The 25,886-nt window shown below is 36.7% G+C and overlaps 1 protein-coding gene across 2 annotated transcripts in view; it reads right to left on the reverse strand.

Moving 5' to 3' along the window:
* The window catches only part of NT5DC1 (5'-nucleotidase domain containing 1), a 107,945-nt gene that overhangs the window by 34,616 nt on the left and 47,443 nt on the right, over window positions 1-25,886 (reverse strand). For both annotated transcript variants that reach the window (XM_015858636.2, XM_015858637.2), the window contains exons 7-8: window positions 4,971-5,145; window positions 3,251-3,348 (exon numbers count right to left, since the gene is read on the reverse strand). In XM_015858636.2, coding sequence (XP_015714122.1) covers window positions 3,251-3,348; window positions 4,971-5,145 — 273 coding nt within the window. The remainder of the gene's footprint in view (window positions 1-3,250; window positions 3,349-4,970; window positions 5,146-25,886) is intronic.

Raw genomic sequence — 25,886 nt, forward strand, 5'->3', positions numbered from 1 at the left:
TCCCCCCTCCCTTTTTTTTTCTAATTTTCAGTTCTTAGCATTTTGCTGTATTTTTAAAAGAACTGTGAAGAATTACTGAGGGAGGAAAAAGCTTAAGCAGTTGAATTGTTAAAATGGCAGTTTACAACCAAGAGAATTGGGGAGGGGGAAAGAGGACTAAAAGACTTTGCTGAACTGGGGGCTACATCATGTAGGAGAGGGAACAAAAGCAGGATAGAAATGCAAGGGCAGCAATGAGGTAGCCAGGTTGGAACTGTAATAGAAAGTGAGCTATGAAAACCAAAGACTCCCTTGCAGGAAGGAGGAGAGTCAGTTTGCTTCTCTGGGCACGGGAGAAAGGCACACAACCCCCCTCAAAAAAATACTGCACCTGCTGCTACTCAATATGCGGGATCTTTTATGGCCTGTGCATGTTTGTGCATGTATATATGAAGATAGATCATCATACATGCTCTAAAATATGTACATTCAAACACTGAACATAGAACAATCAGTAACACAATCTTAGCTAATCAAAAAATCTGACCAAAATAGGCAGTAACTGTTCCTGAGCTGGAAATAATGAATATCAACATTCTATTCAGGATCAAGCGAGAACACCCTATATTTCCAGATTTAAAGAAGGCTTTCAGGGAAGTTAGGGTTATCTTTAGCATTTCCATTTTAACTCTGCATTCCAAACAATATATCTATCAATATCAGAACTAGCCATCGAGACAGTAATTTAATATTCATTAGCAAGTGATGTGATAGAAAGCTCTGCTGTCAAATATTATAAAAGTCTCGATGTTTTGCAGTTTCTCAGATGAACCACAGCTATATTTGGTACTTGTATTACTTCAAACCCACCATGGAATTTTATAATATTTTTAAGCCAGATGTAGTAATTGAAAGTTAGAAAGTCCTGAACTCTCAATGTGGGATTTACATAGATGTTATCAACCAGATCCTTAGATCTAGTAGCTTAAGATGTTATTAGTAGTTCCATGACTTAATTAGAGTCTCTCTGCAGAAGAAAAAGCAACCTTCTGAATGATAAGTACCTGAGATAAATTATGGATTATTTGTATTATGGGAACAATTTTTTTTTTTTGTTTGCATAATACTGCTCTCACAAATTATGTGCTTTCCTACATAAGATACACATAAGTATAAAAACTGTTTCTCCAGATAAAACTAAATGTAGCAGTTAAGAAAGCTAGAAAGATATGTGTATGCTGTTCCTCCCATTAACAGAATGGTGCACTGAAAGATAACTATGCAAAATAAATAATGAAATACTGTGCTTTTCAGTGCCCCAGTTTGACAAGAAGCAGTCACATGATTCCTTTAAGACTTCAAACTGTGTTTTGGTTTCTTTAAATGATGCACATCTTGAAACTCACATGAAGTAGTGATGCATTTTTAATTGCACAGTTAAAATCATTCTTCATTGTTCTAAATGGGTTAGTTTTAAAACGATTTGCCAACTGAAAGAGAAATTCTGTGCAACAGTTACCCAATCTCACATCTCTAGACAATGACTTCTTTGTCACATTGTCCTGCTTCTTGTCCTCCTTCAAATGTTTACTGAACACAGTCACCTTTCGGACGTTATTCACTGCAAAGAATTTACTCTCTTCTGTAAGGATCAAAGACTTCCTCTTAATAAATCTGCAGCAAGAACCTTTTATGGATGAATGAAATTCATCTCTAGTTCACAATGCAACACTTGAAGTGTTAGAAATTAAAAGCATTTACATATTTTGTGCTTTAAGTACATTTATAGTATTTGATCTTGTAATAGGCAAATCAAAGGGGTGAAATTATCAGTGTCTGCCCTGAAGCTGTATGTTTATTGTGAGGAACACAAAAGGAGGACAGCAAAAGATACATTATAATAGTGAATTTCGATTTTGGACACTTTCTCATATAATTATTCCTATTCACTAAACATCACAGAGTCTTAAACAAGCACTCCACTGTTTCAAACTGTGTCTCTAACTTTGCTTTTAATGCTCAGGTTCATTTTTCAGAAGAAACCATCTACTGTCTATAAAATATAAATTTATTAAAAATAGGTCCACTCACAGCTTATTATTTATCTGATGGCTTTATATATCTTTGTGCCACCTATCTATTTGTATAGTAAGGTCTCCAGATATGAAATTTTAATGAGTGACTAACCCTCATGTGAGCATCTTTGCAATGTTAAAATATAGTAAATGAAAACTAGTGAGTCAGCAAGAGGGTTCCAGAGGATGCTACTTCTATCTGAACGCAGAAGAAATGGCTTCATGCAAATTGGTACTTAATATCACATAATGTGATTAAGCTAATTCTACACAATATTTCTTGAAGGAGACAGAAATGTCATTTCCTAGTAGTATTAATCCTTTAAAGACTGCATTTAACATTTTTTAATACTAACTTACTTATATGGATAGATGAAACATTAAAATTCAGTTTTAACTTATATTTCCACTGCTAGTTTTAATTTTACCATAAAAGTTCCACAGTCAGTTTTTCTTTTGGCCTGCAACAGTTGATTTTCCTGTCTTAAAATTCTAAAATAGAGTTCAATGTATGCTAATGTAGCCTATTTTGGATACAAAGTTTAAGTTTCAAAGCAGCTTTTAATCATGATGTTTATGAGAATATGGAAACATTAACTGACTTCAGCCATGTTTCTATTCTTATTTGTAGTTCAACAAATGCTGTTCTTGTAAACAACTTTTTTTACATCCTTAATTACCTGATGGTTCAATCAGGTTGTCAAAGATGCTAAATGTCTCAGAATATTTTGACTGAGTTGAGTACAGTAGCACTTTGTCTACTCTGTTGTGATTTAACCAAAGTAAACACATTTAATACTGTCAGATTTCTGTCATAAATAATTTCCTCTAACCTTGCAATTTTATTTGTGCCATTCTTAAATTCTTTAAGTGTCTTTTTTTTTTTTTAACCATGCCAGCTAGCAATGAATAAGGTAATTAGTTTTTTATTAATGATTCAATATCTGAGCATCAATATCATTTTTAATTACTGTCACAGATCTGCCTTTTTATTCTAAATCTTAGTTTCTCAGTACTCTTCAGTCTTAACAGAATTTTTTACTAATATCTTTAGGACAGTGTTGTGTAGAATCCATTTTAATTTTCACAGCTAAGTTTTCAAAATATTATTCAGGCTGTTATTGTTTGGTTCAGTCCTCTCAATTTTTTTTTAACGGATGTAAGGAGATGAGAAGGAAGCCATGACTACAACTTACCAAGAGTTCGGAAAGGTCTTTGGTTTGGAGTATGGGAGAAAAAGCCAGGTTTCAAAGCATTTGTGATCACAACATCAAAATACTCTTCAAAATCGTTTCTGAAAAGCAAAGGAAATTAAATTCAGTAAGGTGCCCATACTTTAGGATTTAACAAACTAATACAGTGCTTCATTAAGGCATCCTCTTCCGTGATGCTTTTTTCCTGTATAGGAAAGTGCAATTGAGGTGTTTCCTTAACACAGCAGGAATATGTGAAGTGATTTTCTTTTAAATAGAATTTCTTAGGTGTTTCGTTTTCTAAATCTAGATTTAGGGGTTCCTCGGAACACTCAGAAACACTAATTATACCATTTATGGCTTCTCTTTCTATTTCCAAAAGTGCAGTTTTCTAACCACTGGCTTCTGATTGTAGGAGGGGGAAAAACTGTTTTTAAATTTTAAGTAGTCAATTACAGTAGCAATAGCATTTAGACTGAAACTTTCTCAGTTTTCTCCTGTGGAACTCTGAATTAGCAACCAGCCTATAGAACCAGAGCTAATTAATGCAGGAATAGCCTGAAGAAGTGTGGAGAAGTAGTATTTGTAAACTTTTCTGTGCAGATTTGATGCTAAAAGGAATATTACTACTGCTTGCACTTATGATAGGAGAGGCACAGATAACATTGTAAAAATGTAAAATAAAATTGGGATTCAGATGGTGTCTCCAATTACATGTTGGCCTACTTCTTGATGTCTTTAAACCCATTGTGATGCCCAGAATAGATGTCGAATATTTGTGCTGTGTTAGCTTACAGGCTAACTACTTTGTCTTGAGTACCTTGCTACTAGAGGAGACAGTGCAAGGTTTTGCACTTGGGCCGGAAGAACCCCAGGCACCTGTACAGGCTGGGGGGAGTTTTCCTTGGGAGCAGCTCGGCAGAGAAAGACCTAGGGGTCCTGATAGATGAGAAACTTAACATGAGCCAGCAGTGCGCTCTGGCAGCCCGGAAAGCAAATGGGATCCTGGGCTCCACAGGAGAGGGTGGTCAGCGAGAGGATAGGGAGGTGATCGTCCCTCTCTACTCTGCTCTTGTGAGGCCCCATCTGGAGCTGTGTTCCAGGTGTGGAGCCCTCAGTACAAAAAAGACATGGAGATTTGGAAAGGTCCAGAGGAGGGCCATAAGATGATCAGGGGGCGGACACCTCCCCTATGAGGACAGGCTGAGGAGTGCGGTTGTTCAGCCTGGAGAAGAGAAGGTTGCGCGGGTGACCTCATTGCAGCCTTTCAATACCTGAAGGGAACTTACTCCCAGGAGGGGAGTAAACTCTTCGAAAGGGCTGATCAATAGCAGGACTAGGGGAAATGGTTTTAAGTTAAAAAGGAAGATTAGGTTGGATGTTAGGGGAAATTTCTTTACTAGAAGAGTTTAGGTCCTGAACAGCTGCCCAGGGAGGTTTGGATGCACCATCTTGGAGGTGTTCAAGACCAGGTTGGACAGGCTCTGGGCAACCTACTATAAAGGTGTATTTGGCCCTGCCAGGCAGGGGGGTTGGAACTACATGATCCTTGAGGTCCCTTCCAACCCGGGTCATTCTGTGATTCTGTGAGACAGGCCCACCAGAAACTTAAGATCCAAATAATTTACAACAAATAAAGGAAGGAAAATTAACCTTCCCATAGCCCAGGCTTATCTCCACCTGGCGCCTGACAAATACTATTTGAAATGGACACTGCACTTACCCAAGAATATATTCACACAGGAGCCTGCAATAGTCACTGTGAGAACTGGTAATTAGTAGCAGAATCTTCCCAGAACTCTTCAGTTGTTTCAGCCACTTTTTTACAGAATTGGGACATCTTTGTAAGTATTTTTCTGGATGATTTTTCACTTCTGGGAAATATGTCCCACAGTCCTCTAAAAATGACAACAAAATAATATATTAGCCAATCCTAGTCACAAACCACTTACTCTGCGCAACAAATATCATTTCATGTGCAAACAATAGAATTTTAAAAAGGCAAAGCAAAGTTTACAGATTTCCCTGGGTTGTAACACAATATAAACAAAAAACAGTGAAGTCAAAAGGATGTGTTGTAGCAGAAGTAAGTTTGTAGTGACTTCCCTACTATAGAATTTTCAGTTATTGTATTTGATGTTCTCTTACTTGTGAGAGTAAATGCATATATTTCAGGTTATAGTCTTACACAACAAATAATGACTTCCATTGCCTTTGCTCAAACTTTGGATACTGTTTGTGACTTAAAAATGAGTTTAATGTTTAGAAAAATCATGAGTATGAAATTCTCAAGAATATTGTTCAGTTACTTATGTCTTATGTTAGTATTGTCTGATGAATAACGCTCATGTTAATGTTTCTGCCGTTTCACAACTAGCATTTTATGTGAGAAGAGCTGATTGAATAAGGTGGCAAAGCTCACAAGTATGTGGAATACTAGGAACAGATACAAAGATAAGAAAAACAACCAAACTTCCAACATCAGTAATGCTGTCTTAGCTGAACCCCACAGCAACAGAACTTTGTAAATACACTTGAAATACAAGATTTTAAAAAGTATGGAATAACAAAGTTAGCATTAAAATTTATCTATTCATTAATATCTTATCAAGTAAATAAAGATATACCTTGGTATAACCCATAACCACTGTACCAAGATGTCAACATTATATGGAAGTTTACTTTTTTACATTGTCTCTATGACTTAAGCTTACCTACTTCCTTTCTGATCAAGCTCTCTATCTATTGACTAAAAATGTCAAGCTAGTAAAGGTCTAAAAGGAAATAAATAGCAGTGCATAAACAGAAATAACATCAAGTATTTGGTCTTCTGTCTGTGTGTGTTATAGTATTATGAACATTGCCAACATGAGATTACTTTTCTTCCAGCATTTGTTCTATATGCAACTGTCTGTGGTCAACTTTGCTGAATGATTTAATAAATCCCAGACATTACTTAGCTTTCTGGTATGTGAATAATGCTGTTTTCAAGTAAGAAAAAATAATTTTTATACCACTTGAACTCTAGCTACTTAATGAAAGAGAATATGTACAGTTGAAACAGTAGTATCAAAGAAAGACTGAAAGATGTGTACTGGGTACTAAACATAATGATATTGTGTGAGTTAACATATTCAAGCATCTACAGATGGTAGGAGAAAAGTCTCCCATAAGAAGTTCCAAATTGAATGTCATCACTGCAGCTAGACAGGAGACAAAAATGTCTTGCTCTGTACTGTGATTTGACAGATGCCCTTCTAAAAGCTACAGAGCAGACTGCTACACCTCAGGAAAACTCCTCAAACAAAATCTATCAGCTTCTAACCAGGTTACTATTTTACTCCATAGTATTTAGGTCAAGACGTAACAGCCTTCACTAGGGGAATATAAGCATGTTCCTGCAGCTAGCTCCATGGGATACCACAATGTTTGTCTTGAGATCTAGCCAAGAGCATTGGCTTTTTTGATTAAACAAAGCAGATCTACCAAGGAAGGTTTCCTGTGGAAAATGTTTTTACCCCCTTTCCTGGAGCATGAATACTATTTGGGATCAGCAACAAAGTTTTTAGTAGCAGAACATGCTTTTCCTTTTCAGAATTATCATTAATAGCTGTATTTTATGAACTATGCTAAGTTTTCGTCTTTCTTTCCTTTCCTCCCCTCCCCCGAGAAAATACATATTACACAAGAATGAATGGAGACACAAATAAAGCAGTTTTGTCACTAGCTCCTACAGGTTCAAATAATCAGGGAAAGATGGTAAAGTTCATTTAAATATGCAGTTTTTTGTTTGTTTGTTTGTTTGTTTAACACTGAGGAAAGTTTCCCTACCAAATGTCTCCCTCTCATTCTTTGAAGTGTAACTAATGTAAGGCCTTTGAGTAAATTTAAGCATCACTGTCCTCTTTCTCCGTACACTGTGAAGTATTTGCGGCATAATAAATCTGTGCTACCTCATCTTTTAGTTTCACCTTAAGTGGAAAAGGTCATCAAGGCTAGATTCAACATATGAGCTGAAAGAGAGTCTTATTTTACTTTTCTGTCCAGACCCTTAAGCCCAGTTGTTAATTGCAGACAGGCAATAAATCAGTTCTCAACACTGGGATCTGGAATTTGCCTCTGGGCTGCTTGCTGTTATCAGGCAGTGATACCTTGGAATAACCCTCATTAACACACACTCTACTGTAATTAGGCAAACATGGTGCAGAAAAAGTAGATTTAACTTAATTCCTAACATAGTATTGAATCTGGTGAAAACATGTTACTTGCATATATACTCCTAATAGAGAAGTTTAATCACAAAAGCTTGCAAGATTTTATTGAAATCCAGATAAAATAAACCCTGAAAATCTTGTTCATTATCTCAGGCCAAGGGCAAGTGATGAGGAAGACAGCAGAGCCAGAGACACCTTGCTGGTAGAGCTGAGAAAATTTAACTATGTAATGGAGGAATGTTAAGCTGTCACAGTCAAATGAAATTATTCAGTGGTGAGAAATGAAGCATTTTTTCCCCCCATGTACTTCTAATCACTATACCACACACTGTACTTTATTTTTCCTTAGAAAAAACTTAAAAGCATAAAATAATAATAAAGTTATGCTGAACAGAGTAAGCAATTGGATTTATTTTTTTTTTTAATCAGTGTTAATACAGGAGAGGAGAAAGGAAGCTAATGGTAATAAATGGTTTTCTGCTACTGTCATGCAACTCTCTTCCTGAGAAGTAGAAAAGTAATTACTTATTTCTCAAGAACTGTTTGTCTAGTAATGTGTCAACTCTGCAGTAACTCTCATGGAGCATCCAAGTTTCAAAACTCCTTTAAAATGGAACTATGAGCCCCCTTTAGAGAAGCTTTGGTGGCCCTCAAGTTCACTGTCATAATGGAGGACTAATGGTGACCACCAGATCTACATCTGACCTCTTGCTACCTGCACACTGCTTAAAATAAAGTCTCCACAATTTTATCCATTTTATAGATATCCCTGGACATGTGGCTTTATGGATACTGACATGTATTAATATGCATGCACAAGTTAGTGAAAGGAAAACAACTTCTACCTCAAATGTCTATATGTAGTGGAAACAAGAGGATAATTTTAATTTTAATTAATAATTAACAAGTTGTTAATTATCAACTTAATCAACATATTTACCCCCATATAACTTAATAGAAGAACTTATTCCAAAAATATGGAGCAGAAAGCAAACTTCTATGTATTGTATGCACAACTTTGTCATTTCTTGCTGTTGTTCTGCATTGCCAGGGAACAAATGCAATTTTTCATATTGCATTCTTGTTTCTAATCAGCTTTGTGAATTCTCTGAAATACAGCCTAGGATAATGCATTGGCAATTAACCTCCGCAGGGCTAAATAATCACCCTCCAAATACCCTTTCAAAAATAGTAATTGTCTTCACAATTCATTAATTTTTTTCTTTCCAGAAAATGTTTCCATTTTAAGCAGAAGATAGAAACATAACCAATTAAAAGGTTGTCTAGAACTGCCACATAATAAGATGCTGCCAGAAACTGCTTCAGACCTTCTTATCAGATCTACTTCATGTCACGTTTTCTAAGTAATATAATTTCCTCTGCATAAATTATCAGAAGTTCCTTTAGCATCTAGTTTGAGGTCCGTTTTTTCTTGTCTAATCTGATCATGATGATAGATCAAGATGTCCCTTGCACTTCTTGCCATGGAAATTAACTGCTTATAATACAGCTGTGATGGGAGTTGTATATACCTGAAATGTGAATCTCTCAGACCAAACTCAGAAAGAGCTTGCACAGTGCTTGCACGGACTGGCAGAAGTCCTTCAGCACAGACAACAGTCCAGGCTTTAATCCAATCAGCCTCCTCTAATACAGTCACAAAATTATGATATTCAAATGTACTATTTGATGTTCCAATGCAATACATTAACATGGGGAGACACAGTTCTTACTTTCTTTTGTGCTCTTCACTACAGCACTTTCCTTTGGCAGGGTCAGTTTACACCCCACTGGTTCTAGAGTCCTTTGGGCTCAAAGTCTGTAATTTGCATTACTGGGACAATGCAGTTTTCATCTCTTAACTGTTATTTGGTTATATATATTAAAAAACAAACAAACACAAACTGTTGAGAAGGTACATTTCTGGCAACGTCTCATTCCAGAACTATAACAGAAATACAGTACATTTTTCAGGATTGTTACTAATTCTAAGGGGCAGCTACTTGATTGAATATAAAAGAATTTAACCACTATTTGTATGGTTTAGCTAAGTAGAGAGGTATGAGGCTGAAAAAAATCCTTAGAATTCAGCCAAGAAAAATAAACTTCCTGCTGCCAATTTGTAGCTTGTATTTACTGGCTTTATAACTAACCATTCTTACAAAGAAAGTAGTATTTGGCATGTGATTTTACTCTGTTTTAAATTCAAAGGCAACTTGATATCTTAGCTATCAATATCCATAGCTAGATTCTCTGCAACCCTGAAACAAGTAAGGATTTATATCTCTTTCCTAATTTTAGTCTGAATGCAGGCTTGTACATTTATTTCATAAACAGGAAGGAGTTGAAGTGAAGTCTTACTATATGTAAATGATGATGATGCAGACAACTATGTTCACTGTATACTGCTTTCCACTATATTGTGTATTGCTTTTCCAGTGTCTTAAGGCACTTCAAGATTTTAGAGTGAACACAAAGACCGTTCTTTCACTATTGATGTTGGCTTCTTTTCCCATTGAAACATTTCCAGCATCTAAGATGAACACTCAACAGATACACAAGAAAACTACCATCATTACAAAATAATTCACAAGATAATTTACTTTCCTGCTAATGAAAAGAAGTACAGCAAAAAGAGGATAATGGCTAAATTTGCATTAGCCAACTCATCTTCATCTCCTTTCCTTTAAGATGGAGTAGGAGGAGTAGTAGAAGCAAAATGAGAGCCAGAGAGAAAGAAGTGTTAGCATAAAGCAAGATAATAAAGGAGAAGTGCAAAGCAGGGATGATGGGGTAAAAATATTACATTCTGGAGGCTTTGCCTCAGGCAGGTATCAGGAACAGAGAACAGCAGGAAGCAATAAATCATCCTTCTCTTTCCCCCAGAAGACAGATGTGAAAAAAAAAAAAAAAAAAAAAAGACATATCAGACAGAAGGGAGGATCCAGGAAACAGGAAGACAAAAAAAAAAATAGACCAGGATGAAAAATGATAAGTTGTAGTAATATATTTCCAGAAACCTCTATCTGCATATCATGTGAAATTAACTAGAAAACTTTTCCTCTGATGTTCACAGAAAAATAATGATTTTCAAGATTGCAAAATGTATTCATCAGATGTAACACTTCAGTTTTGAACAAACTGCATTTTACCAGTGGAAATACAAGATGATCTGATAGTCTGATTCTTCATGTGCCTTGTTTACCTGTGTAGCTGCAAAAGCAAATGTTTACAGCTCACATAATATCAATTTTCTCAGTATTTTTTAGCAACACCCAGCTCTGGTCAGGCACACAAATATAATTGCTAAAATAGTTTATTATTTCAGTAAATAACATTTTCCAGTGGTGACAAGTCCATATGTTCACCTTGATAAATTTTGAAAAAGTAACTATAAGGCTAGAGAAAACACAACTGTTTGGATTAACAGTGACTGTAGGGCTATATAAATATTTAATATACTGAGCACAACACTTCAGAAGAACTCGCACAAAATGCCATCTCTTCAAACATCTCATAGTCATTTCCTCTATTACTTGTTTTCTACTCCTCTGGCTTATGAGAAGCTTACTGCAAAAATTTAAATGCTCTGGGATCTGAAGATAGGCTCCAAACTAAAAGGAGGTTGAATATTTAGAAATTCTCTGAAGGAAACCAAGAGCGGCTGCTGTTACTCTTGGGCTGATAGAAAGGCTGGTACTGTTTTGAATGCCTATTAAGAGTATATCTTGGGTCAACAGACACACTGTTAAAATACATTTCCCTAGCTAAAAAAAACAAAAACCAAAAAAACAACAAAACAATTCAGGACAGAAGGAAGAAATTATTTAGTTTAGTTCAACAGACTAGTGCAGGAGAATACAGAGAAGAAGGTGGGAAATGGATGCTGCTGTGGTCAGAAATAAATGCTGGCACCTAACTTGACAGGAAGTCAGATATAGAGTACATTTTTATTTATACAGCTGATGAGGCCTTCTTGAGTGCACTGGCTTGGCTGAAAAATGCTGCTAAAACTGACGTTCAATTGAAATTCATAATAAAGAAATAAAGTACACACCATATAAATTTTATAATAAGAGCACAGGTTGCTGACCAATATAAACAAACTAGAAGTCCTACTCTACCAACAAGACATTACAGGTTACTCTTTTCCATAGATCTCAAATGAAAAGGGCTCCAGAGAGGAACAGACAGGTACTCTGAGGCACTTATTACAGTAAGAATGGAGTTAAATTTCTCATAAATATTTTTACTGGAAGCAGTAGTAGTTTATAGTCTCTAAGAAGCTTGCACAGCGGCAGGAAGAAAAACCTATTTCTGTACGTAATTGTTTACCATGCAAACAGTTAATCCATATGCTACTGGAGAGACCGACCAGCTTCCCTGACTTGAAAACTCTCTTCAGGTGCTATTTCTCAGGTCCAGTGTGCAGCTGATGCCATCTAGCGATAGAGGACACTGCCCACCAGGAACTCACCCGGCCCAGGGGCGCAGGAGGGCTGCTGGATGGCTTCCACCTTCCCTAGATGTAAGGCAGCCCCTCTGTGGTCAGAATGACTGAGACAGGCAACGATCCTCAACGGGCAGCACATGCATGCGGAAAGCTTGTCTCCTAGACATCTGGAAAAGACTGGATGATTTATCAGCTTAAAGGTAAAGCTGAACAAGAAATAGTGCCAGTCTTCGAGCATGTAAAAAGCCGCTTGGAGAAGTAAAAAAGAAAAAGGGAACAATCTGTCCCCTGAGACCAAAGTAAATGAGTCAAGAAGCATTGAGCTTATGCCTCCAAAGGCAAGATAAGAAATGTTTTAATTTTAAGGGTATTGACACACACTGGAAAAGTTGTGTCAAAGGTTCTATGATATTCATAAGTATAGGTCTTTAAAAAGAGTCTGGAAAACTACCTGTCAGGGAGAGTTTAGCATCCCTTTAGCAGTGGTGAGGCAAAAGCAAGATAACTTCTAGAGTTACTTAAAGTAATGTGATTACGTATTAAAGATGAGTTTGCAGCCTGTTCTCCCCTTGTTATTTAATGCATGGGGCTATAGATCATATTTAACCACCTCACCTATGGATAATGATGCATAGAATTATGTCAGAAACAAAGTTTGCTTGTAGATTGGTGAAGAGAATGAATGCAGCAAGTAGCAGCAATATAGCTTCTGACTTCTTGCTGTTAATAAGATAATTCAGTTTGGTGAAAACTATACACAAAATAAGGGGCCACACAACTATACCTAAAATCACTGTCAGAAAGCCCAAGTCTCTCTACAAGCATTTTCGAGGTTAGAGCCTAGGGGAAATCTATATTTAAAAGTTAAGAAAAAACTTCCATGTGTTCCACTGGCAATGCTGCATTCTTTTTTCTCCTAGTTTGAATTTTCTTTTTCAACGTTATCTAAACAAGGGCCAAAATATTAAAAGTAAACTTGTAAATATCACTTAATATAAAATAGGTCCCCAGTGAGCAGTGGCTAGTTCAAATTAATTCCAAGAATGAGCATGAGGAGCAAAAGGATTTCTGTAAGCAGAATTGTGAAAGAACCTTATTTTTTAAGCTCCTAAGTTTCTCTAGGATTCCAGATTTTCCCCCATTTTACAACAGGATGACATACATACCCTTAAAAAAGAAAAGAAAAGAAAAAGGAATAACACAAACTGGCAGTTGCTTACTGTGCACAAGCCTATTTTGCAAGCCAGGCAGAAGCACTGTCTCTGCCTTGCTGGAACATGGTTCCAGTCTGCTGAACCCTGGTGCTGACATGATTTTGTTTTTGTGCTTTAATCTCACTTATCTGACCCTCGCCACCTCATATAGCAACACAGACTCAAACTTTACAATACCTCTGCATGCGGGCATCCTAGTCATTAAACCTGGAATTAGTATTTGGTTCTCTATTTCAGGCTCATCCACTGGAAATCTCAGACCACAATTACAATCTAAACCTGTCAAAAAAGCAATCATGTGAACTTGCGCCCCATAAATGCCTGAAGAAGGATGCTTGCAACATTTAATCTTTCCTTTTCTGTTATTTTGACTGGAAATGAATTGCTAATGCGAAATAATGCACTTGCATGGCAAGCTCTGCTGCCATATACTTGTAAGAAGTATCACGTTTTTTTTATTCAGATTTTGTTCCTATGAAGAAGCTGAAGAGATACTAGCATGAGTAATTCAAGTGAACAGCAATCCAGCATGCAACTATCAAGAAATACACATTAAAGCAGCTACATTTCCAACTAGGATACTGAAATTCAAACTTCTGGAAGATACATGTGGATGTGTCCCCGAGGGCACTCTGGCTTTAAAAGAGACTTCTTGCAAGAAGCTAATGGTAACGCACTTGAGATAGATCATATGTATCTGGACAGACTTCTTCGTTATTTCAGGCCATCAACAGACTCTAGCAAGTGAGAATTCCTGGCTTCCTGGGGCCATATCTGTATGGAATTTTTGCAGCTAATAGCAGGAAAGCCTGAAAATGTAAAGCAAGCTATATTCTTGATAAAAATATGCAAAGTTACTACAGAATTTCTCTTGCATTACAGTTGAAATGCTGCTGCTGCTACTGTTAATGCAAACTTTACAGAGCTTAATCTCTCAGGTCTCTTTAAGTCATATACAGACTTGTTATCAACTGAAAATCCGTGTCTTTATTTACTTCACAAGTGAATTTGCTTGTGATTCATTTGCTTCAACAACAGCATGCAAAACACATTTTATTCCTGGAAGAGATTCTCTCTTACAAGCCAGCAATCCTAAACTGCTTACATCTACAAACTTCAATTACAAAGATGTGAACTAACATTATTTTGAAAATATGCATATTAGTTGGAGAGCTTTAAAAGCACCAAGAAACATATGGTGTCCCCTGACCAGTAGACTACAGCTACTTGATCTCACCTTCAGTGCATGGTGACAGTGCCTTAAAGCTCAGCTACTGTACTGCCATGCCATGGCACACCACTCACTACAGAGGTAGACATCCTCCTGCTGTGCTCCTTGCAAGTGAACTGCAGAGGGAGCTGCTGTGGGCCTTCACCAGCAGCCCTGCCACAATTTGCTCCCCATCCTGCTGCACTCTCAGAAAAACACTTCCTTGGTGAGGAAAAAAACAACAAAAAAAGGTCCCTTCTAGTCTCAGCCATTCCATGATTCTGTGAAAATCATCGAGCAAGTTGTGTGATTCTTCAGCAGTATGAAATATTCAGTTGCCAAAGTTGGGTATGTAAATTGTGATCGTACAGTTGCTTGTAAATATGTAATCTGCAGTATCATTTTTATAGAAATGTATTTTTGTGATGTACAGGCATACACTTGTATTTTCCTGCACTGAAAACGTATAGGAATATGTATAAAATTGTCTTTGGATTTCTGTTTTTGCCTTCATACTCTTCCCATGGTTACACAGCCAAGTGATAGCAAAAGGTGATTGCCTTCACCTGTGCTCCCAGAGCTGACCCAGTCCTTTCCCCAGGTGATCTATCAGTGGTTCAGGCTGCAACTCAGCAGTTCCCATACAGATGCACTTTATATTTTTTTGGTATTTTTATTTAACTTTGTCCTCTTTCTTGATTAATTCTCCACAATTACTTAGTTAATAGAAGTCCTTTGTTTATCCGTTTTGTATAGTTGCTTTCTTGCACAAAAAAAGAGGAGAACTGCTATATAAAAACCCATCATCAAGTAGGCTGAGTAACCTCTTTCAAGGTTACATACTTTCAAGCTACATAGACTTTGATAGCTGTATATCCATTGATACTTGAACACAGTTGACAGTACTCTACTAGAATATATTTCATAGATTGATAGAAGCATGCTTTTTAAGTATTTGTTTATATTGCCATTGCAAAATCTGTACTGACTTCAGTGGGATAAGAGTCCTGAAGTATTTTATCCTGCTGGATATTATAAGAGAGCCTGAGCATCAGTTACTGAAATTTCACTTGTTCAATAGACACAAGCTGCTTTTGTTCCTACTTCTGCCTTCATTTTACTTTCTAAGGTTGTTGCAAGTAATCAAATGAGCCAATCTCAGCAGTTGCCATCTGGCAGCTGCAAACTTATACCTGCACATCTGCTTTCTTTCCTTCCTTGTTTAGGCTAATGTTTTATTTCACAGTGGGAACGTGCACATACAGAATCAGTCACTTCATCTCAACTGACAGGCAGTAACTTCCAACACCATTTGCAAGTCCAGAAACATGCCTCATATAAAATGCCAATCAAAAACACCTTTCACAGTGCCCATCTGGGAAGTTTAAACCCTTTCTTGCCAGCTTCTTTAAATGCCCTTTGCAAAACAAAACAAAACAAGATGGATACAGAGATGATTGCAGGACTCCAAGACTGGGAAAAGCACTCTGGAATCATGAAGTGCAGAGAACTAAGCCAAAGAGGTTACAGTATTTCCCCACAGCACAATAAGCAGGGTGTTTGACTGAGTTACAGTCTTGGGCATGCAAGAAACATTTTAATTGGTACATACAAAGTTTGTCTATACAATGTGTCTCATGTGTTCCAGAGTCAACTTTATTTTAGCTGTAAGCTCACATCCCAAATTCTGACACTGTAGCACTCCTTCAGTACAGCTCATGATCAGAAAATAAAATTAACTTATTCAATGCCTTCTGCCATGTTTAGGGTAGAGAATGTTTTGTACCTCCAAAATGTCAAAATATGAAATATCAGCTTCTTGTGTATTAAGAAAGAACTGGTCCATAACATGTCTTGCATTGATAAACTGAAGCAAGATTTTATTTTTCCATACATTTTATGTATGTATAATCACGTTATATAATATGCCAAAAATGCAAAGTTAGAGAGAAATTTCAACTTGGTTTTACAACAATAGTGTTGTCAGTAAGGACATCTTTCAGATCTCAATTACATAATATTTAGTGTATGCAATAGTCTAAATGAACTGCTATATGAGAAACAAGCATTTTACTCTGAAAGTAATGCCTTCTGTTTTGTTCCACAGAAACAACAACAGCTACAAATAACACAGCACTATTTGATAGAGTAAATTCTCAGCTACATAATACTGTTTTCAACATAGTCAACACCATTAGCTGTTCCTTTTTGCCAGTGATGAAGAAGAGCCTGCATGATGGCTATTAAACATCTGCACCAGTGAAGATGACCCACTGCCACTATCACCTCTGCTGAAATGCATCATCCACTGCCTCACTGTGCTCACCTTCATTGTTTGGTCTCCATAAATGTTTGGTAAGTGTCAATGATTGTCAGTGTAATGGAACATAATGGAATATTGGAGGAAAGGTTCAACCTCTCTTGGTATATCGCCAACACAGGCCTCTGACACTGAAGGTCAGCAGTCTCTGAACTATGTTCAGAGCAGTCCTCATATATATATATATTTCAATTCAGTAAGCAGAAGTCTTGTAAATACAATATAATAATATAATGAATAGAAGGATTACTTAAAAGGAAGATGAGACTGACTTCTAGAAGGGCTTGGTGCCATGTGGGAAGTATATGCATTGCTCTTCATATTCATTGCAATGACATCCGAGTGTTTCTGTGATAATTTTATTTTATCATAGGATTTTACTATAAATTTACGAATTTCATAAAGAAAAAAAAAAAAAAAAAAAGCATCATTACCTTGATATGATTATAAACCTGTACACATAATTTTCCCCATGAGCCCTCCTTTTCTCCAAACACTGTCCCTGCTAAACCACCAGAGGGAGCAAGTTTCACAGAGAAGAAAATGTTATGCCGGAATCTCCCGGTCCCTGACAGTATTTCATCATTTAGCATTAGTGTCAGATTAGAGTCAGACTACCTGGAATAGCCAAGTATATTCCAGTGAAGCAAAGTTCTTCAACTTGCGAGGAAATATGTAACGAGACAGGACAAACAACAACAACAACAAAACAAAACAAAAACAACAAAACAAACAAACAAAAAAACATTCTCTGGTCATCCGTTAGAGACTAAACCTAGACAAGACCCAAAAGAAGCAGCCCCTCAAATCAACTGTCTCTCTGATGATTTGTGTTTACAAAATTTGGACCAGAAACAGAGATGACCTTACTTCTGAGGAACCAGAAGCCAAAACTGAAATCTGTATATTTCACTATCCCCAGTCTGGCCAAAATATGTTACCACTCTTTGTATCCTGAGGTCCTACTTGAAGGGACCACCATCATGCCTACTCTCCTTTTGCTGTTGTGGCTCTGATTTGGAATGACCCAAAGGCCTCTGAAGTCAGCTGCAGTCCTTCCATTACCATGAGTGCAATTTCTCCTCACGGAGAATTTAACTGTCTTAACTGTTGAGACTACTCACAGCCAAGTTTGTTTTGTTGGGTTTTGTTTTGTTTTTTAAACAATGCATTATTTGAATTTTAATTCATTTCCCTCCTGAAACTTATTACAGGTTCTAAACTATTGTTCTGTCTCAAACAACAATAATAAAATTCCATTCTGTATTAAATATATATATGTATGTTCAATTTTCATAAAAATTTATTTAGAGAAAAATGTTTATACATAAAACAGAAAATAACTGTTTGCTGTGATTAGATGCCCAAGAGCCAACTGTTGTCACAGTCACAGATGTAGTTGTTGCTGTATAGAAAAGATTATTCACCAGCTTAATTGTCACACAGGCATCTAAAAACTAAAGCCTGACAATATTTTATTTAGCCTCACATCTCCTGCTAGCATTTCCCTTAGAGTTCTGACGTATGATGAAAATCTTTCAGAAGTGTTCAAATAGTTTACATAAGAAGATACTTCCCTGGAAGCAGATCACAGGAGAACATAGCACACCTATCAAAGTACTGATACTGTGGCTAGACAGAAAGATGAATGATGTTCATCAGGAACTACTTTGCTCTTTCAATCAAATGGTGTCTAATAAGGTGAGGTACTAAAGTTATATGATGCAAGAAACAACATTTCACAAAGTGCAGCAGACTGAGGTATCTTCAACGTTCACAAATTCATTAAAATTCTCATACTCGTATTATGAGTTTTTATGTCTAGCTGTTGGCCTGATCCAGTAAAATTACAGAAGAATTAGAAAATAGTCAACAACTCTAGCTTTTAATGCTCAACAAGTAAAGATTTGTAAGAGGAACATATTTAGTGTCTAAGTGTCAAAACCATCCCTAAGTAGCTTATGGACTTTATGTGAAAACAAGTTTGTTTTGTTAAACTAATTCTGCTATTGACCACTATTATATCCAAATTCTTAAGATACTCTGTCTCACTTCCATATAATTTTACATTTTTAACCAAACCGAAAGTATTTGAAGAAAATTTACTCTGGCGACTTTACCCTCTGGTAGGACCAAGAGATTGATGCACACAACATCTTAATCCTTTTTGCTCTACTCTATCAGATGAATAATACCTGGTCTAACATGTTAGCATGTCATTTGATACAGAATGCAGGGGAAAGGTTGGACAAAAAACAGAAGTAAACATTTCCTGATGTGTGCTTTCAAACAAAGAACAACTGGTTCAGAAGAGAAGAGGTAGCTACAGGGCTAAGCCTGGTAAGAGAGGAAGGAGGGACAAAGAACTACCTCCAGACTGAGTAATTCAGATGAGGGAGCAGAAATAACAGCAGAAAGGAAAAGTCATGGCATATTTTTTTGGAGCTGATCTAACTGGTATTATAGTAGCAAAGTGACTCATATTACACCATCTCCAAATACTTTATGACCATATGGGAGAAAACCACTAATCATCTTAGAGACTTAATCACTGTCCTTAGGGTAAGAAGCAAAGAACAAGAAGCAAGATCTTTTTCCTTACAGAGCCACCCTTATGACTAGTTTGAAATGCTGAGTTTTGCTTTGTAGCATGTAAAACCTACAGTACATGGCTGTTTCTGTCCAGTGTCTGCAATGTTTCAGCTCCCACAATCAAAATGTCATTCTTTTATTCTAGCCTCATATTTCTAGCTGAAGTACCAAGCTCTACTGTTCCCAGGGATTCAGGGAGGTTCTGAGAGTTCAGCAGTTTATATGGAAAGACACTTACGTTCTCTTTTCCTTTGTATTATTGATTACTTTGTACAACTAGTGCTCATGGCTTGTATACAGGGGCATTTTGGGTTGAGTATGCTCACGGCCAGCTTCCTTTCAGCAACCCTAACCCAACAAAAGGCCACAAACATCACAGTGACCTCTGAGTAGGAAAGACTGCCAACAAAGCTTTTTCTCATGCATCTTTTTCTCCGATAAATAACTTTGTGGTTATAGTTTGCAACAACCAAGATGCCATCACAAGGTTGGTTTGCAAAGTCCATAGAAGAGGGGACTTCAAAGGGCTTGAGAGTACATTTGAAAGAAAGAATTAAAGTTCTAATTTCATAAGTGCCACAAAGCTTTTTCACTATGCTGGTGAGAGGCAGAGAGGCTACTGTAACGAGGGAGTCTGTACTTCACCTAACCTTACTGGGTAAACTTATTAAATGTTGGATCACTTCACTTGCCCTTTTCGAACCCTACAGAAGAGACTGCCTGGCACCTACACATGTGACTGAACGCCAGAAGTGCTGTCACTGCTCCCTGCCCAAACAGTCCTTTCCAGCAGTCTTGCATACCACACAGGTCTTCAACTGTCAGCCTCACAGAGACCACTAAAAACTTGGCAGTCCAACCGGTCTAAGATCTTTCCTGTTTGGTTTTGCTCAGGGCTCCATACAGCAAATAGATGGTGGAAACGTAGAGGAGACTTACAGGATTTCAGCTGTGCAATTCACTTGCTGGGTTTGTTTCTCCTGTTCCCAATGCATCTAGATAGCCACTATTCTCCAGCCAGTTTGTTTTTCTCTGAAATAGACATTAATGTTATATATTGGCCTCCATGCTGGAAAGAGGATATGTGCTATATCCCCTCTGACGAATCAAACCTCACACACTGCGTCCATATTTACCAGCAACATAGCTCAAGTCACCTTCTGAAGACTGATAAGGCTACCACAGTGAAAATTCTGTGCTGAAGTAGTTATTTCACGACCCATTTTCTTAAAACTATTCTTATAATTCTGCAAAATAGTACAAGAACAGATTCTTTTGAATTTTGTCAGAAAATCAGCATTGATACTTATCTTATAATTATCTGTTTTTAAAGGAAAAATATTTGAAACTGTGTATTTCAGCCTAATTCTGATTTGTTTATTAAGAAGCTTGTCTCTTTGCCTTAATGTTTAACAACAGTTATAATGTAGCCGGCATAGCACAGGGGAATATAAATATCTCAGTCAGATCTCATATCAGAGTTAGATGCTGTATCCCACCAATATTCTTTCATTTTTAACCCTCTTACGAGGTTGTGCTTCACCAACAATATACACCTAGTTTTGAAGAACTTTACATATTTGACTAAAAAAATAACCAGTCCACCTTTATTTTAGCAAACAAGATTATATTTGGCAAGCAAGTTTATATTTAGTAAATCTCTGCTTTGGGCTTGTAAAGCAGTTTTACTAACTTAGAAATATGTAAACAAAACCAAAAAAAAAAAAAAAAAAAAAAAAGTACCTTAAAGTACCTATTTGATATAAAAATAAATATAACTAACATTTAGTATTTTAGGAGGGGAAACACTTATATTGTTCAGCTTTTCCAAATTGATTTTCCTCATTTGTTAATACTGAAGCAGGTTCAAGTGGTGACAATAACACAGGTGCTAACTCTGACGAGAAAATATCACAGAAAGTTAACTGCTCGTGCTTAGCTACCAACTAACTGCTTCTTCTGCTTAGACTAGTAATTAGGGAACTAAAGAGTACCAAATACATTCATATATACACATTAAAAATAACAAAGCAAATCCAAAGCAAATCACCTTTTAAGATTTAACATCCCAAAAAATCCTGAAACAATTAATTTACAGGACTTACGCAAGGAGGACATATACACATTTTTTTTTCCCCCAGTTTATGAGGTCAGGTATAAGTTGTTGGCAATCAAACAGGCCTTCTATTATTGCTCTGTGGGATCAGTAAGTATTTTTTCTTGAATGGTTTTCTTTTCCATAACTGGGAAGTATTAGTTTCCTTCTCTCCTTACTGATGACTAAGGCGCAGTAACTCTACTAATTTGGTCAGAGGTAGGGAGACAAGAACAACATGTGATGCCTTCTGTAGAGATCCTTTTCTCTGGAAAATTTAAATGTGGCATGAAAACAAGCCTTGTCCAGGTCATCTTTAATAGGAAGGAAGATTCTAACCAGGATTTGTGGCTACCCTCAAGATTTCATTTAAATTTCTTGGGAGCACAAATATAAAACTCAATTAACAGCTTGCTATATTTTATCCTTCAAAACTAAAGACCAAGTGTGCTTTGTACCACCATTTTCCCTGGGAATTAGAACAATATTCACTCAGTCAGAAAATTAAAAAACTAATGCAGCTGTAAAACAATCACATTTGTTGTCTTAATACCTTCACCAGGTGGTTTTTCTCTTCTAGCACCCATCTCTTTCCTTAATGATTTGCTTACTCCTTAGAATATTCTGATAGACTCACTAAAGTGCAACAGGATAAAACCTAAGCTCAACAGACAGTTGTCTCAGATTCGTGCTTTAGCACATCACCTGTATGCACTACGTCAATTATTGGAATGGTTTTTCACATTTCCCAGTGCACACTATAACAAGTGCTTTATGACTTTGTGCTGGTTTTATTCTAGAGGCAGATCTGATCCTTCAAAAAGTTTGACTGTCAAAGTCTTTGAAGAAAGTTCTATCAGTGCAGTGAATTTACTCGGCACCAGTGCTTAATGTCATGTGGAGCCTTGGATCAGGCATTAAAAGTATTAAGCCAGTTTCAGTTCACTTGAACTTAAGAACCTGAATGTACTCAGTATTTAGGAGAAACTGCTTGAAGATGTTCAGACACTAAGAATTTTTCCAAAATGTTCCCTTTTCAGTTGTATATAATTCCGCCAGTTTTGTAACAGCTTCAGTGATTTCTACTTACTAAAAACACAGACTCAGTGAAAGCTTTGCTTTCTTTGGACTCCCTTACTGATTGCCTTAGTCTGCTACAGAAACATCTGCAGGTGCAAGAAGCATGCTGGCAAGATCCTGAAAATACAGGAGAATACATAGAAGAGCAGTGCTGGGGGCTCCTGTCTACCTGCCTGTTCTTCTAAAGCAGATTTTCACTGCCTTCATAGTGAAGAAGAGTCAGAAGGTCCCAGTGCAGTCAGTGACAATACAGATGAGCTCCTTTTGTGACAAGTCCTACACAAAAGCACTCCCATGAGAAGCACATGCAATTTCAGCTAGGTGACACTACAGTTGTGTGGAAAGCAGTGAGAATGATAAGTTTCTCTCTGGGACACGGAAATTTCCCATCTCAGTGAGAAGGGGAGAGTTTTTTTGGTAAAATGTTAGCCTAATGCAAGAATGATTATTAAGAATGCCAGTCACCCCACCTAACTTCAGAGGCTCACAGTCTCTAAACCTGTCCAGGATGGCAAGGTTTCTTTTACAGTTGATGAAGACTGATGGGTGTTTCTAGTTCACTGTTCCTCCCATGTCAGCATACACAGACGTCTAAAATAGATCAGGTGAGTCACACCTTACAAATGCCTGCTTCTTCCCTTTACTTAAAAAAGGGAGCTAGACAACAGATGCCTAATTGTCAGTGTCCAGTAAAGGGCCATACAAAACTGTCTGGTCAGACGAGATTTACTAAGTTGTGCAAATTAAACACAAATATCTCTAAACGGGAGACAGTAAAAAATGGTTAGGAAAGAATGAACTGGATTAATGAATACCAAAAGACTAAAGACATAAAACTGAATACAGTCTCATTTTCCATTCTCTTCGTGTTTCATTCATTAAAGATTAATTTTTGACTATGTAGGTAAAAAAGACACCCTGAATTCTCAACTGCCTTCTGAAAACATCCAGAATGAGAAAATGAGACACCTTATTTTGAATACAAACTGTGGGAGAGAGCACAGAGAGAAAAAAGCTAAACAATGATACATGGGGTTTTATTCCATTTACTTTCATTAATGCTTCTCATAAAACTTTTAAACTAAGCTGAATGGAAAAAAAAAATAAATCAGGGTCACTAGCTGATGCCAATCCTAAATACCAGGGTACTGGATCAGTATTCAAGGGATAATAACAGGTGTCTCTCTTTCACTCAATAATCTGGCTGAAGAAGCTGGTAACATGGACATTTTTCAAAAGAATCTCACAGTGATCTCTGATTGTCAAGCAGAGTCTTTTTGCACTCAGCATATAGCACAGAGTATTCCTGGTTATGATGGTAGGAGCTTCCTTTGGTTTTTGCAAAGGAGAATATTGACCTTTATTTTATTAGCAATTTTCCAAAATGCCACTGACTAAACATTTGAATTGACTAGGTAAAGAATCTTCTTACTCTCCACTTAATACAATAAACAAACAAATAAACAGAATTCCCTGAACTGTAGCCAGGTGCATTGACAGAAAGATGTTTTGATTTAGTATGAAAATATTTGGTTGTGATATTCTTCACATCCCCGTGTTTCTCAAGGTTTATTTCAAAATATTAGTTCTATCAGGAAAAAAAAAATAAATTGCTAGAGAGAAAAACATGTCTGCAGAGGACTCCTGAATTTCTTATTTCAAATGTTCGCATACTAATTGGAACTTGCATCTCAAGGAAGGAGAAATCCTTTTGAATGAAGTATCCAGATTCAAATAGACACAAATTATACCTGAAAAAGTAGGAAAGATGTAGAAATACCACAGTACAAATTAACACTTAATCCTCAAAGTAAATGAACACCTTCAGGGAAGAGAAGGGTCTCAAGAACAATACCTGTAGTTGTAGACAAGGCATAAGCAAAGCTTAAAAGTATTAACAAACTTCAGTCTACTTACAAGTCTGCTTTCACCTTGGAACTCCGAGAAACAGCCATTTCATAACAGATACATTAGAACAGATACATAGAAGTTTTTTTATGAAAATGTTATTTTGTTAGAACATACAATAAGTTAAAATTGTAACAGGATTTGTGCCCACATCAGTGAATAAAAAATGACTCCAAACTCTTTTTATCACACCTCAGCTTTTGTATTAAGTTTAAGATAAAATTTGAAGGAAAGAATAAGTAACAGCTTAGAGGTAAACAAACAATAGAATAAAGTGTAAAATGGCTTCAGTAAAGGTCAGAATAGCCCGATTTTTTCCTTTGATAGATACCTTATTTTCCAGACAAAAGAAATGCACAGGGAGATTAGATGTTATCTGAACTTCAGCAGAACACTTGATAAGGTGTGACAACGGAGATTATCAGGAATACTGGAGAGAAAAAAAGATTAGAAAAAGAGCCCAAGGATGCTAACTAAAGTTACTGTTGCAGAGGAAATAACTGTGAACTGCTCTGAATGCTAGGCTGAAAACAAATTACTTCAGCAGTTTTCCTCATGGATTAGTCTTTGTATTCATCCTGTTAATTATTTTAACTTTGTGACTTCATCCCTAAATTGGAAATCAATGCAAGAAGTTGAATAAAAAAGACAGTCTTTGCCAACAAAAAGGAGAAAGAATACCATATAAAGGGAAAAAATGACTGAAACTGTAAAAGGTAGGTACTGAACAGAATAAAGTACAGGATCCTGCAGATAAAATGGGATTCACTTCATGCAACCCATCTATAAAACTTGGTATCTTCATAGCTGAAGCTCAGTTTATACAATAGAAAGATGTGAGCACGCATTAGGACAGCATGGAAAGCAGGTCAAAAGATCAACTAGCCAGCAGGTGATTCTCAACCTCTACTCTCATTTAGAGAGATCTCACCTGGGATATTACATTCAGGTCTGGGATGCCATATAAAAGTGGTATGTGCCTGTTTGAGTAGGCCCAGAGGAGGACCATGAAAATTATCAGAGGACTGGAATGTTTCTGTGAAGAAATGCTGAAAGAGTTGTTTAGCTCAAAGAAGATAAAGCCCTATAAGATCTTGCTTACAAAAAAGACAGAAAAAGATATTTTAGCAGGCCATATAATGATTAGTTTAAACTGAAAAAAAAAGTTAGATTTAGATTGGATATAAAGAAGGAACCTATTTATGATGAGGCTGGGGGTGATGAAGGCCAGGCTTTGGGCAACTTGGTGTCTATTGGAAGGCACCTCTCATCTCATCGTCTTTAAGGGTTCATTCCAACCCAAGTCACTCTATGACTTCATGTAAATATCTTTGAAAAACAAAACAAAACAACACTACAAGACCAACAATTATATGAATGTCACTAGATGCCACTGCAATGGAGAAGGCTTCTTTAATTTGTATTATTTAAATGAATTACAAACAGAGCAACATAAAATGATTTGGAAACTCAAAATGATAATTTCAGTATATATGTAGATTTATTGTTTGCAAGGAATAGTATTGTTCTAGAACTATAAGACAGTGAACGTT

Source organism: Coturnix japonica, chromosome 3 (assembly GCF_001577835.2).
Source record: "Coturnix japonica isolate 7356 chromosome 3, Coturnix japonica 2.1, whole genome shotgun sequence".
NCBI lineage: Eukaryota > Metazoa > Chordata > Aves > Galliformes > Phasianidae > Coturnix > Coturnix japonica.